General features: G+C 30.8%; 3 protein-coding genes across 3 annotated transcripts; 2 read left to right on the top strand and 1 right to left on the bottom strand.

Moving 5' to 3' along the window:
• Positions 1–15: 15 nt before the first annotated feature.
• On the top strand, positions 16–5,101 carry LOC114173347 (casein kinase II subunit alpha-2). The gene is made up of 10 exons (XM_028057669.2): positions 16–338; positions 890–1,019; positions 1,817–2,011; positions 2,282–2,439; positions 2,954–3,044; positions 3,181–3,246; positions 3,539–3,621; positions 3,819–3,882; positions 3,967–4,035; positions 4,929–5,101. Exons 1-10 carry the CDS (start codon positions 253–255, stop codon positions 4,986–4,988), a joined length of 1,002 nt encoding a protein of 333 aa, XP_027913470.1. The 5' UTR covers positions 16–252; the 3' UTR covers positions 4,989–5,101.
• Positions 5,102–6,358: 1,257 nt separating this feature from the next.
• On the bottom strand, positions 6,359–8,315 carry LOC114173349 (uncharacterized protein At2g23090). The gene is made up of 3 exons (XM_028057674.2): positions 8,091–8,315; positions 7,845–7,885; positions 6,359–6,749 (listed from the first exon to the last, which is right to left on the bottom strand). The coding sequence occupies exons 1-3, from the start codon at positions 8,164–8,166 to the stop codon at positions 6,630–6,632; spliced, it is 237 nt and encodes a 78-aa protein (XP_027913475.1). The 5' UTR covers positions 8,167–8,315; the 3' UTR covers positions 6,359–6,629.
• A 2,816-nt stretch (positions 8,316–11,131) lies between these two features.
• LOC114174171 (uncharacterized) lies at positions 11,132–12,846 on the top strand. The gene is made up of 3 exons (XM_028058954.2): positions 11,132–11,971; positions 12,112–12,217; positions 12,482–12,846. The coding sequence occupies exons 1-2, from the start codon at positions 11,238–11,240 to the stop codon at positions 12,179–12,181; spliced, it is 804 nt and encodes a 267-aa protein (XP_027914755.2). The 5' UTR covers positions 11,132–11,237; the 3' UTR covers positions 12,182–12,217; positions 12,482–12,846.
• Positions 12,847–13,800: the final 954 nt, after the last annotated feature.

Here is a 13,800-nt window from a genome sequence, read left to right as displayed (position 1 = left end):
CGCTGCGAAGCGTTGATAGACAGACAGAGGATGAGATGGGCCCATGAGATGAGAGATATGCGCACGACGAATAATCACGCTATTAAAACTATTGCTCCGCTACTTGCTGCCTAGGCTACGTTACTGCGCACCCCTGTCTTCAATCTCTTACCCTGCGCATCTTCCAATCCTTTAAAACTAACACCATCGCCACACTCTCGCCCCAAAACCTTTCGCCAAAAACTCGGGATCTCAGATTCCACGCGCCAGACCATGTCCAAGGCGCGCGTCTACACCGATGTCAATGTTCTTCGTCCCAAAGAGTATTGGGATTACGAGTCCCTCACCCTTCAGTGGGGGTAATCTTCCGAACCCTAATTTTTGTGTTATTGTTTCTGATCTCAGAGGGAACATTCCACAACCAAGGGAATTTTATTGTATGATTATAGACTGTGTTGATGGTTTCTCAGCTGCTGCTTTTTTTGTTTGTTTGTTTGTTTCATTGTTCCTCGTACCAATGACTTCGGCAATTGTGTCTAGTATTTTACACTAACTAACTGATGGATGAGGAATTGAGCCGTTTGTGTTGCACTGATATGATTTTGATTGGATCTGATGCTCTTGCTTAGCTTTTGTGTGGTAGGACCAGACATTTGAGCTGGTCCAGAATCACCTTGTACCGAAGAGTTCATTGATCAAGTTTGTTCTCTGTATCCTTAATCTATCGTACATTTTTTTTTTTTAATTTTTACTGAGCGAGTATTCCTTGCTTCCTTTTTAGTTTATTTTCTATTTAAATGGAATCGGTGATATTGGAACCCTTTGATGATTTCTTGCCCATCCTGTGCCAATTTCTTTAATTTTTAGTTTCAAAAATATTTTTATTTATGTGCCATATTTTTTATTTCAGTGATCAAGATGATTATGAAGTTGTGCGAAAAGTGGGCAGAGGGAAATATAGTGAGGTTTTTGAAGGCATTAATGTTAATAGCAATGAGCGCTGTATAATCAAGATTCTGAAACCTGTGAAGAAAAAAAAGGTACTCCTTTATTAGTGGTCATGCTATTCTCCTTACTTGGGTACCTGCACACTATGAATTAAGCCAACCAGTGGTGCTTTATGTGAACTATTCTCCTAATCTGCTGCATAGTGCACCTGTTTTTTACTCTAAAAAATTCACGCACACTCAAGCATTTTTATGAGGTCTGTGTTGTATTATAACCTTAAAACTCATTATGAGATGTTAAACATGACATAATATAATGGCTTTTAACATAGAGGCTATAAATGTAGGGCATAACACTTCTTTGCGCTGTCAACAAATAAATAGAAGGCATAATGACATTATATGCAACATTGATATGATATTAGTTAGTTATATTGCAAGTCAGTGGACCCTCGGTATAGGGTTATAGGTGAAAATTTGAGCTAAGCTTGATGAATTTTCTTGAAAACGGTTAGTGCCATTGTAAAATATCCAGAGGAGGGATTAAGGCAGGTCTCCGCTTATTCTTTACACAGTCACACACCTGTCAATTGATTCCTCCTATATATACGAATGATGTGGGTCTGCTGCATCTGCAATGCGGTTTTGCAAATTCCATTTTTGTGAATCAGTAGGATTATGTTGTCCAAATCAGTAGTCCTTATGATGCGTTGGAATTAATAATATACTTTTTTCTTTGGATTGACAAATGTTAGATGTTAATATTTTTAGATTTTATTAATATAATAGTAATTCATATTTTCTTAACTTTATTTTGTTTGATAATATGCCATTTCAAATTCTTTTTGATTTCTTTCTTACTTTGTGAGTACTTCAACACCATTTTGCAGATTAAAAGAGAGATAAAAATACTTCAGAATATTTGTGGAGGACCAAATATTGTCAAGCTTCTTGATATTGTCAGAGATCAGCATTCCAAAACTCCTAGTTTGATATTTGAGTATGTCAACAGCACGGATTTTAAAGTTCTGTATCCAACCTTGACTGATTATGACATACGCTATTACATATATGAGCTCCTTAAGGTAAGATATGTTCCTTCAATCTCTTGTATTATACTTGGTAGTTGGTACTGCCATTCTTTATGTCCTCTCCATAATCAACATATTGTTTTTCCTTAAACCGTGTTTGAGTATCATATCTTAAAGAAGGCTCCATACATGAATATAATATGTTGATGTGTATAAGCCCTATAATCATTTTCTATGTACCCAATTTATTATTTTTAATTATTTGAGCAAATGTGTATTGAGAACCTTTTCTTGTTTTCTGAATGCTTTAGTGTTGAATTGCAGGCCCTGGATTACTGCCACTCTCAAGGCATTATGCACAGGGATGTCAAGCCTCATAATGTGATGATTGATCATGAGTTACGAAAACTTCGTTTGATTGATTGGGGTCTTGCTGAATTTTATCATCCTGGAAAGGAATATAACGTTCGTGTAGCTTCAAGGTACTGTCCTCTGAGCAATAAACCATATTTTCAAAGAAGAGATGCGACATTGGAATGAATAAAATGGAGTGTATTGGTATTTGAGAAAAATTGAAACCAATATGGCTTGAGACAACATTTCTTTCTTTCAGAATGGACAAATTTATTGCTTTTTTGTCTTTTTTTCCTAGGCTTTAATTCTGAAGTTTTCTGGTGTACATATGCTACCATGTTTTCTAAGTTAAATCTGCCGAGGGTTTAATGTTAGTCTACTGGTATTCTAGTTTACTCCTTTAAGTGCATTTCCATTTCCAATGCTCTTCGTATAAGCACAGCACGGCTCCCTTTATTTGATTTTCTTTTCACTTATAATTTATTTTTGTATAATCATTGTTATCATTAAAACTTGACACGAAAAATGATTATCTAAATTTTCCTAGGCTTATATTTTATGAGTGTAATGCAAGTATAACATGTGATTTCTTTTTAAATGTCATTGACCAAAATTGTCATGTGTTATGTTTTTGTTTCTCAGATACTTCAAGGGTCCTGAACTTCTAGTTGATCTGCAAGACTATGACTACTCATTAGACATGTGGAGCCTTGGCTGCATGTTCGCTGGAATGGTATGTATTATAACTACAAATAACAAGTCCTATATGGCATACTCTTGACATCATTTATGCAGATGTTCTAAATTTGAACATACATGATTAAAATTGTGTATTCTGGTTATGATTTTTTTCAATGTACTTTGTGCAGATATTTCGCAAAGAACCTTTCTTTTATGGCCATGACAACCATGATCAGCTTGTAAAAATAGCTAAGGTTACATTTGTCGTGCTTTACAATTATTTGTAAATTTTGGGTTACCTTGATGTCGTTGTTGTACACAGCAATTTCATATTTAGTTCCAAGCTATGATATCTTGTCCTCCATCTAATGTGGTTCACAAAGTATAAAATAATTGACCATTGTTTAGCATTATTAAAATATTAATATTAATTTTTAACCAAGTTTCGCTATCCTAACAAGCCTTTGTAGATATAATTTTCTTTCTGTATTCAAGTTATCGTTATTATTTTTATTGTTACTGTTATTAATTATTAGTGATATGTAGGTGCTTGGGACTGATGAACTGAATGCGTATCTTAATAAGTATCATCTGGAACTTGATCCTCAACTTGATGCGCTTGTTGGAAGGTATCCCCAACTATATTTATCATTAACTGTTTATCATAAATAATTTCCACGGGAGTTTAGCATTTTATCATTTTCCTCTTCAAGCTCTCCTTGGAAGCGTGCTGATTTTATTTTGACTTTATTTTCTCTTGGTAGATAAATGAAGCGGTATTACTGACTTAACATATTTTATTATGTAATGCAATTTTGTATTACAGACACAGTCGAAAGCCCTGGTCTAAATTTATCAATGCAGATAATCAGCATCTTGTGTCTCCTGAGGTGGGTCTTCAATTTTCCTATTTGACATTGTTAACCTTCTGATTTAGTATGGACTGCATTTTAATAAATTCTTGTGGCATGTAGGCAATTGATTTTCTTGATAAACTTCTTCGATATGATCACCAGGACAGGCTAACAGCTAAGGAAGCGATGGTAATGACAAACAGCTCCTTAGTTTGTAGTTTTTTTCAATTTGCAGTAGCATCGTTCTTTGGTTGCATTAACTTTAAAATCATTTGCTTTAACAAATTTAATAGTTTTTGGAAATTTACAAGTTTCGTCATTTAAAGTTCAATCTACGTTTTAGTTAGTCCTCTTGTGTTTTTATTCAATTTCATCCTCTGTTTTTTTTTTCCGTGCCGAAGTTTTTGTCCAAGTTTACGATTTGATGCGGTCTTGCAAGTTATTTTTCGTTGTCAACATTTTGGACAAAGGTTTCATCATTTGTACTTAAATGTCAAATCGTCATCCAAAGCTGTCAAATGACCACCAGAAACCTTTAAATTATCCCTGTCGCATCTTTGTTCACCATTTAGACATCCACCAACTACTGTGAAGTTAATCATAATTGACCAAATATTTTACCTACATATCTCTCTATCGCATTCACCATTATCATGAACCATATCCAAGCACCAAAATATCGTCTGAAAAGTTGGAAGACAAAGTGAGGTTCAAGCAAAACGTTGGCACGAAAAGATGTAGTGGACAAACCATAACTCATTTGATTTAAAGATTTAGATCAAATTGAAAAACCCACATTAAATAAAGAGGACAAAAATTATGATTCCATTTTTTTTTGGCGTATTTCTTAATGACACTTATTATTTCTTAACACTTCTCCAACTTCTATCAATTTTCTCCTATCTCTGTCTATCAAATCATAACCCTTGTGCAAAAGTTCTCTTCTCTCTTTCTCCGGGTGTCATTTGAGTGTTATTTATTATTTTGAATGTCAATCTATCATTTTTCCTTATTAATTAGTTTATTTATTTTTAAGCAGCTTGCACTAACTTTTTTCTGTCATTTGGTGTTTGTCCCCGCAGGCACATCCATATTTCTCTCAGGTAAGGGCAGCAGAAAGTAGCAGAATGAGGACACAGTAACTATAGATTACTTATGGATCCATAAACTTGAGTTAATATATTTGGGATTGTTTTATGATATCCGAACGCGCATCTTGGTAACCTTCTGTTTATCAGAGTAGTTTTCCCGTGGAGTGTATCCATATTATGTTCAGACGAGGAATAATGTTATTGACAGTTATTGAAAGTTGAAAGGATCTTGAAAGTTATACAATCTTAAATAATATGGTTTGTTAGATTTGAAAAGAAAAAAGTCTTCTGCTTTTACTCTAATTATCTAAGCGTGTAATGTCATTAATTTTACTTTATTCTTTATTTTTTATATAATAGTGAAATAAATAATAAAAATATTTCTCAAGTCACTTTATTCTAGTGTAAGATTGTTAGACTATGATAATATACAGCAGCAAATGCCTTTCCAAATCTATTTTTCTCGTAATGAAGGTTGACATGGAATATCAGTCTCCTTTATGCCAACTTCTAATGTTCCAATACAGCTGAAATAAATTTGGTAGAACCTCTGGATATGTATTGGATAAGGTTGTGTATTTGGTTAATTGTTTGATAAAAGTTTTTAATTCATTAAACGAAAGCACAAGTTATGCCTAAGTTCATATTGGACCGTTTTTCTTTTTTTTTGGAGAGAATGTCATTACAGCAAACTAATTTCTATTATCACTTAAGCATAAAGTTTAGTATATGATTATTTTATTTGAAATGGAAAATAAGTCACGCAATTATGAAAAAAATATATACTGTTAATTAGTCGAAATTACTGTACATATAAAACTCTACTTAATAATTATCTTGGAAATTATAGTGGTTTTTAATTAATTGTATTAAACATTACGCATATAAATAGCCATGAATTCACTTCAGGAAAATGGTTATGAAAGTTGATATGTAGCTTCTATGCTTTTAAGTGACCGATGAAAGCCGTTATATAGAATTCAGTCCCACGATTTTTCTTTCGAATACACTTTTACAGGTCTTCTAAAACATCAGCTTTTGACAACTCCGTCTATACAAGATTCCCACACTTTCAATCCTAGATGTTGAGTTAAACTTGCAGAATCTTAAGAAAAAGGCCAATTACAAGTCGAAAATTATTTACACTATTAGCTTGTAGAAATAAAAATAGATTAGATCCATCTGGCAGATCGGAAAAGACCAAGATACTATTGAGCTCAGGACAGAACGATCCTCTAGAATTATAGAAACTGGAGTCCATATATTAAAAATATTACATATTAAACTAAAGGATGGGATAATATTAAACTATTGAGCTCAGGACAGACAACGATCTATTTCACCAAAAGATTCCATTTTGTTGGTTCCAGACTTAAGCCAAAATGATTGATAGTCAAGTAATTCTCTGACAACATTACAACTTAAGTTTATGTAACACTTTAATATTAACACGAACGATCATTAAGCAGTTACAGCTAGACAGAAAGTGAAAGCATCACACAGTTTGTTGCCCTGTCATGAAGATAAATTATAATAAAAACACCCTGCTCTCCCTATCTCTCATAATTCTCAAGGCACAAACACAGAAAAGACATTCAATATAAAGAGAAACTGGAGGAAGATCTCGGTGAATAGGTTTAAGGAAGAGGCCATGATGATATAAATTTTCTCCACTTCCAGTCTCCAATATGTTCACTTTTTCAAATGAGGAAAACAGGCATAAACATCAGATTTAGGGTGTTTGGCTTCAGCGTGCTCCCTACACTTCACTTCCGAAGTGGTGCACATAAATGTTTGCATGCACACCTTGCACTGCATTATTCAATCAATATACATTATTGATGATCAGTACAGAGTTCCAATTCTGCCGCTATCACTAAAATTATGTGTATATTTCAATAGTATTACTAGATAATATAAGACATGCATGAATAAAATGTGCATGACATACCAAATTTTTAAAATAAGTCAGCATCACAACTAACTAGATAATGTAGTGCACGGTAATACTGATGACATCCCACCCTGTAGCCCATTTCATGCACATAAAATGTAGCTCTTCACAAAATTTCAATACAATGTTTCCTATAATTGTCTTTTCTTCGTTGCAATTTCGTTTTTGTTTCAATTATTTTTAATATACTGAAATAAAAGTAGTAATGCAATGCAAGTATACTATCTTTTCCATGATCAGGGAACATAAATTCAGAATATAATCAGGAACAAATAACGAATGGCAAACAATAAATCGAGAATTTTCAACCATAACAGGAATGTGCAAACATAAGCAAATTTATACTGCAATCTCCATCTGAAATAATGGAGTAATCAAACCCCCCATACATTACTCTATCTCCTTAGCGTCTATAGTAATAAAACTGTAATGTTAGGTATTACCAGGCCTAGTATGGAATCTGAATTCCATTTTCACTGGCTTCTGTCACAACGTTTTGATAAAATCATACCATCTTTTCCAAGACCAGGGAAAGATATCCCAGGACAAAGGGTGAATGGCAGACATTCAACCGTAGCAGAAATGCTGCCAATATTAGCAAATATATACAGAAATCTCCATCCAAAATAATGGAATAAACCATCACTTGGGTCCCCAAAAATACTATTCTATTCCTACGTAGTCCCTAGAGTAATAAAACTCTACATTTAATACTCCCAGCATTGCATATCAATCGATTAAGTCTTTAAGTTGCTATATTTCACTATTTGGCATAATTATTAATAATTGATCTTTTACTATAGTTGATTTTAGCGATCAGTACGAGAAAGAGGGCAATACTTCAAGGATGATGAAATTGATGGTATATTAACAATATTAACATCCAATTCATTATTCTATACAACAAACCGTGCGAGAAATCCAACTTATGCAGATAAAACAAAAGGAATTACCTGAATGGTCATTGCTTTCTTGTTTGAATCCAGTTGGCTTCCTACACAATTAAAAGAAAATACCAAAGTCAGGAACGAAGCCAGATCTAACATGCATCGTCTTGATTTTCATAATTTATTTTCAAAAAATGGATTTTTTTTTTCAAAATCAAAGTATTGAATGGAATATCAAAGATCCCTATTGAATTGAAGAGAGGATGAATGAGAAAATATGATTAGGTTGGAGAAAGGGGCGAAAAAAATTACCCTTTCCAGCGGCCCTCTGCTTCTCGAGATTCTTTTCACGAGCCATCTTGGACTTCTGGCCATTGCCTCCCCCCATGTCTGATACCGCAGGAAGGATGAAACCCTAAAGAACCTAATTTTTCTCTCAAGTTACAGAAGGAGGAACCCAAGGTATACACACCAACGGGGATATAAATGATCGAGGACCCGGATTCGACCCAACTTATGTTGTCCCACCAAACACGCTTCTTTTTTAAAAAAAAAAAAAATGGGATAAATATATTTTTGCTGCCTGAAATAATCACGTTTTCTTGTTTTTGCCTCTTAATTTAATTTTTATGAATTTTTGTCCCCTACCATTTTACAATTTTTATTTTTCGTCCCAAAAAATATCCACCCAGGATTAAAAACAAAAGGTGATATATTTGTAGGAGTTAAAATAAGAATTATAAATTTGTAAGAATTTAAAATATAAAAATTACAAGAATTAAACATATAAAATAATATATATATATAGGTACAAAAATCAAATTCTTTAAATATTTATCATACTTTTTGTATCTACTTCTACGTTTATTAGGGTACACATATCGCATCTATGTGTACGCATTCTTTAAATATAAAGAATAATATGTTAGTAGCTGATAATAGTATAATGTTATTAAATTAATATATAAAATAAATTTATATTTATTAAAAATAAAATAAAATAAAATAAATAGAAAAATTAATGGTTAATGAATAAAAAAAGAAAAGAAAAATAATTTTATAAAAAATAAATAAAAATAACTGTTAATTTAAAAAAAATTAATAAATAATTATATTATAAAAATAAAATTTTCATTATGAAATATAGACATAAAAGAGAAAAAAATTCTTTATACACTGTTATAAATATACTGTTTGTTGGCGTAGCCATTGAAACAAGATTAAAATTTCACCTCTGCATTAAATATTGATTTTAAATGAAATTAATTGTTATAAAGAGGACGGGGAGTACCCATCAATGATACCCATATTGATTTATATTAGTTTTGTTTGTTTACATATTAATGATGTAGGATAAATAAATAAATAAAAGAAAAACAAGGGTTTGTTGTTAGAGTTCAAAGTAAACGTTTTACCATCATTACACAATTGTAACTTTTTAAAAACTTTTATAATTGTTTTGTTTTCGATTTTTACAAGTATGTAATTTTTTATCTGATATTTTTGAAAATTTTATTTTGTTTTTAGTTCATATAAATATGTTATATTTAAATTTAGTATTTGATTAATCATAAAGTCATAACTGTTAATATGTTTCTATTTTTTTTTCTCGTTTTATGAAAAAAATCACACTATCAAACGGATACTGTAAAAACAGGTTTACATTCTATTATCTAAATAAAATATACAGATATAAAACAGAAAATTAGTAATTAGAAAATATCTGTCTTTTATATAAAGAGAAGTTTCCTATAAATTTCTTAACAGTGTTACTTTTTCTGTTTTCCATTGTTACGATAAAGTAGGCATTCAAGTTCTTTTCTTCGAAAAGAAACATTATTGTTCTTAAAGTCTTCTATCAAACAAATTCAAGATTTAGTTTCTAACTACAAACTAACTTTTATTGTTCCCTTAATATTTTACCGTTACAACACAGTCTTTCAAAATATTTTTTTATTATAAGTATAAAGTTACATTTAATACGTTTTTTTTTTTAAATGTCACTGATAATAATTATATTGGATATAATTATGCTTTATGAAAAAAATATACATTTTGATTCAGGTTTAAATCAATAGTCAACCCTTTAATTAACCTAATTAGACATAAAAAGGTTTTGGTTCAATCATGACCAGGTTGAACTTAATATAATTAAAATTGAATAAAGTAAGTTATTATCGATCAAATTGGGTCATGTTTGGTTTGGGTTAAGATAAATCAACTCAAGTTTGATGAAAGTCAAGTTAATTAAAATTCAAGTAATGTAAATTGAGGTGGATTCAAGTTCATTAAAATTGGTTTAGACTCATGTTGAATCAAGTTCAACGACATTCACTTTGAATAGGGTTTGAGTTGAGTTGAAACAAAGAAAAAAAAGTCATATTAGACTAATTCAAATTGAACTCATGTTGAGTATAATCATTGAGTAAGAATCATGTTAAATAAAGTTGGATTAATCTCAAGAAAATAAAGCTGTATAAATTTAGAAATACAAACTACAAAGTCCAATATATAAATTTGAAAATGCGAAAAATTTTAAAATTTTACATTATGAAAAATACAAAGTAATTCATTTACTCTAACAGAAATTTATAATTTCAAAAGTTTTGCAAAATTTATTACTCAAACAACATATTTTGTCATATCACATTTTTAATTATTTGAAAAAATAATTATTCTCCTAAAATATCTTATGGAGACATATTATTAGTTTTTCAAAATAATATTTTATTATTAGACGAACCAAATTATATATATATATAACTTATAAATTTAAATTTGAATTCTTAAGTATACAGTTACATTTATATATATTTTTAAACGAATATAGTTATTTTTATGAAAGAATTCCATCCTATTTTAAATGAAGAATAAAACCAACATGTTTAAATTCTATACAAAAAATAAATAAAAAAATATTAAAATGAGCCAATTCAATCTAAATAATTTAATTCACCATCGGTTGTTGATCCGAAAAAGATGGCAGTAAAATCAGAAAACTTTGAAGCCGGTTATATTATATTATATTATATTCTATTCTATTCTATTCATGAATTGAATCACAAAATTTAAAATAAAAAAACATATAAAAAACAATATTTTTAATTAATACTTTACTTATATAATATTGAAATATTCAAATAACTAATTAATATTAAAGGAATTAATTTCTTCTAGTCATATTTTACTTTTTATATATATAATTTACGATGGAATGATAATACAGAAAAACTTAAGAATATATTTGGATTAAATTCAAAAAAACAGAACTAGACTCAAAAAACCGAAAACTGTTACACCTAACTTTTACTATCATATGCAAAGTAAAATATACTTGCTGTTCTAGGCTAAATCCATTTTCTTCGTGTGTTGATAACGTTATCATCAGAAAAATAGTATCAGACTTGGTGCTTTCACACTTAGACACAAACTCATCAATTTTCTTCCCATTACCAAGCCATGGAGTTTCTTCTATGGGATATTGCCTTTGTCATAATAGTTCTTTCTCTACTACTTCCATCGGTTTTCCTTAAACTTCTCTCCGTTACCCCAAACTTCGAAGCTCGGGAGAAAGTGGGTGTTATTGGGTGTGATCATGATCATGAGCATGGAGTTAAATCTGATTCTAAGAGCGGGGAAACGGATGAAGTTGTTCAGATTGTGGGGAAAATTGATGAATTCGGAGACAAGTCGATACTGGGAAAAATAGGAGTCCCAGAAATTGTGGATGTGGATCGTGGATCGCCCAATATACGCAATTCAAAGACGATCGATGAGGAGAGTAGTGTTTTCAATGAAACAGAACTTTTGAATTTGGCTGAGGATCATGTTGTGGATGAGAGTAATGAAGGGGATATGAAAATTAACGAAGTCGAGGTGGAACTGATGGAGTATGATTCTTGTAGAGTGCTCAAAACTGAAGAGGTTGAGATCTTGCCGTTCGAAAAAAACTATAATGAGATTGATGAATCAGGTAGAAACGAGGATATCGGTGATTGGGAGAAAATAGAAAGAACTGATTTGGAGAAGAGTTTTGGTGCTGCTGTTGTATTTGTCGGATCCAGGATCAACGATAATAGTCTTAGTAATGAAGTGAAGATAAAACTTCATGGTTATTACCGAATTGCTACACAGAGTTCTTGCCACGAACCTCAGCCATTGACACTGAAGTTCTCTTCTATTCGAGCAAAATGGTAAATGATTAATGATTTTACCCTGCTTATTTATTTCATAATATTTATGTATTTTTTAAAAAATAGAATATTTTTCCTCTTGTTCTAGTTTTCGTCTCCTTTAAATTCTTTGATGTATTTAACCGAGTAATTTCTTTAAGGACTGCATGGCAAAAAATTAGGATTATGAGTTCAGAGCAGGCAATGGAGCAATATATTAGCCTTTTATAAGAAAGCATTCCCTGTTGGATTGCAGAAAAACCTTATGTAAGTGTATTCAATTTGGTTTCTTTTTCTTCTGTTGGACTTAACGTGATGAACCAGAGTAGTTTTATTATCCTTCTTCTAAATCTTCCTATTTAAACCTTCCATAGTTCCATTTAACAAATTGTGGTAGAAGAATGATTTATTTATTTGTTAGATCTATCACGAACAACCTTGAGGCTTTACTTTATGGTATATATATCAGGAGACTAAATTCTTAAATTCTGAGCTGCGATGGTTGAATATTTGTTTTTCCTTTTGTCACAGGATATTGCTGAGCCGGCTTCACAAGAGATCCATGCATCTGCAAAAAACTACCCTTATGAATTATGATTTGAAGGCATAGATAATCGTGGGAATTGATTATTCCATTTTGAATTCCGAAGCATAGCAATTGAAAATATTTCCGAATGCAGAATTGATTGGTTCTCAAGAATGTCCCGAGCCATTGGATACACATGATAATGAAGTTGGGTTCCGAAGGTTTACCATATTTTGCCGTGTCGTGTCATTTTTTGTTACCTGCAACCTTGAACTTGCATATTGAACTTCCATTCGCGTAGATAAGATTTTTTTTTGTCTTGTTCGCTGATGCGTAGAAAATGTTTATAAAAGGAAATTATTTGGCAGAATATTTTAGCTACACATACAAGTAAAAGTGATTATAATTTGGATGAAAAAAATTACTTTAGCCTTTTGTTTAGCCTTTTGTCACACCCTCGGTTGCCAGTTTTACTGACGATTTCACATTACATAAATGGTAGGACTGATAAGTCATTGTAAACACTTCACCTACTTGTTGACTGCGTGTCACTGGAAACAAGATTAGATCACATGTCATATCCATTCTTTTTCCACAATTTCAGTTTCCAACCATAATGATAAGTTGATGAAAATGTTGAGAATAAATTTTTTTAGAGAATATATCTCTTTTCGTTTGAGAACTTTTAACTCTAATTTAATATTACAAAATTTACATATAAAATATACTTTATATTTTCTTATATATTATAAATTTATTTTATTTTTAATGAATATTTTAACCTAATTTCGAATAATTATATCTTAGTAAATAATTTAATAATGAAAACTAATAATGTTACGTAAACTAAATATTCTTAAATTGGCAATGCAAATGCCAGAAATAAGACTAAATTCAACCGTTCAATATTAGAAATTGAATAGTTTTTAAATATATTGGTAAAGTTGATTTGATTTTTCAAATAAGTAAACATTCTCATTGTTTAATTCAAAAATAAATAAAATACACATATAATTTCTCATTGTTTGAAATGTTTTTAATAACTATACCTTTTTGCTCATAATAATGCGTGAACTGTAAACTCGTTTTAATGATGAAATTGAAAAAAAAAATCAGTTAGTTCATGAAACTTTGAAATTAATCAGCATTTAGAAAATTATGCATAGAAAAGTCTTACCTGAAGACTTACTTAAATGATTAAAATTAAAAATATTCAAGTGTAATTTACAATTATGTTTGTTTACGAAAGTTAAATTCTCTATTACTTAGGTCCAGTCTTTAGAAAATATATCCTTTAATCCGAACTTGTTCTACTTACTAATAT

Source organism: Vigna unguiculata, chromosome 2 (assembly GCF_037176805.1).
Source record: "Vigna unguiculata cultivar grain cowpea cultivar isolate G323 ecotype 2 chromosome 2, ASM3717680v1, whole genome shotgun sequence".
NCBI classification, from domain to species: Eukaryota; Viridiplantae; Streptophyta; class Magnoliopsida; order Fabales; family Fabaceae; genus Vigna; species Vigna unguiculata.
The sequence above is the reverse complement of the archived record's forward strand: the minus strand, read 5'-3'. Positions and strand labels throughout refer to the sequence as shown.

What these genes read in the sequence shown, in the direction of transcription:
- LOC114173347 (XM_028057669.2), top strand. Translation starts at nt 253, where the DNA reads ATGTCCAAGGCGCGCGTCTACACCGATGTCAATGTTCTTCGTCCCAAA. An exon ending in GCTGCATGTTCGCTGGAATG is followed by an intron (nt 3,045 to 3,180) that starts GTATGTATTATA and finishes TACTTTGTGCAG; the next exon opens with ATATTTCGCAAAGAACCTTT. An exon ending in TAACAGCTAAGGAAGCGATG is followed by an intron (nt 4,036 to 4,928) that starts GTAATGACAAAC and finishes TTGTCCCCGCAG; the next exon opens with GCACATCCATATTTCTCTCA.
- LOC114173349 (XM_028057674.2), bottom strand. Translation starts at nt 8,166, where the DNA reads ATGGGGGGAGGCAATGGCCAGAAGTCCAAGATGGCTCGTGAAAAGAAT. An exon ending in GCAGAGGGCCGCTGGAAAGG is followed by an intron (nt 7,886 to 8,090) that starts GTAATTTTTTTC and finishes TTAATTGTGTAG; the next exon opens with GAAGCCAACTGGATTCAAAC. An exon ending in AGAAAGCAATGACCATTCAG is followed by an intron (nt 6,750 to 7,844) that starts GTAATTCCTTTT and finishes TGAATAATGCAG; the next exon opens with TGCAAGGTGTGCATGCAAAC.
- LOC114174171 (XM_028058954.2), top strand. Translation starts at nt 11,238, where the DNA reads ATGGAGTTTCTTCTATGGGATATTGCCTTTGTCATAATAGTTCTTTCT. An exon ending in TCTTCTATTCGAGCAAAATG is followed by an intron (nt 11,972 to 12,111) that starts GTAAATGATTAA and finishes AATTTCTTTAAG; the next exon opens with GACTGCATGGCAAAAAATTA.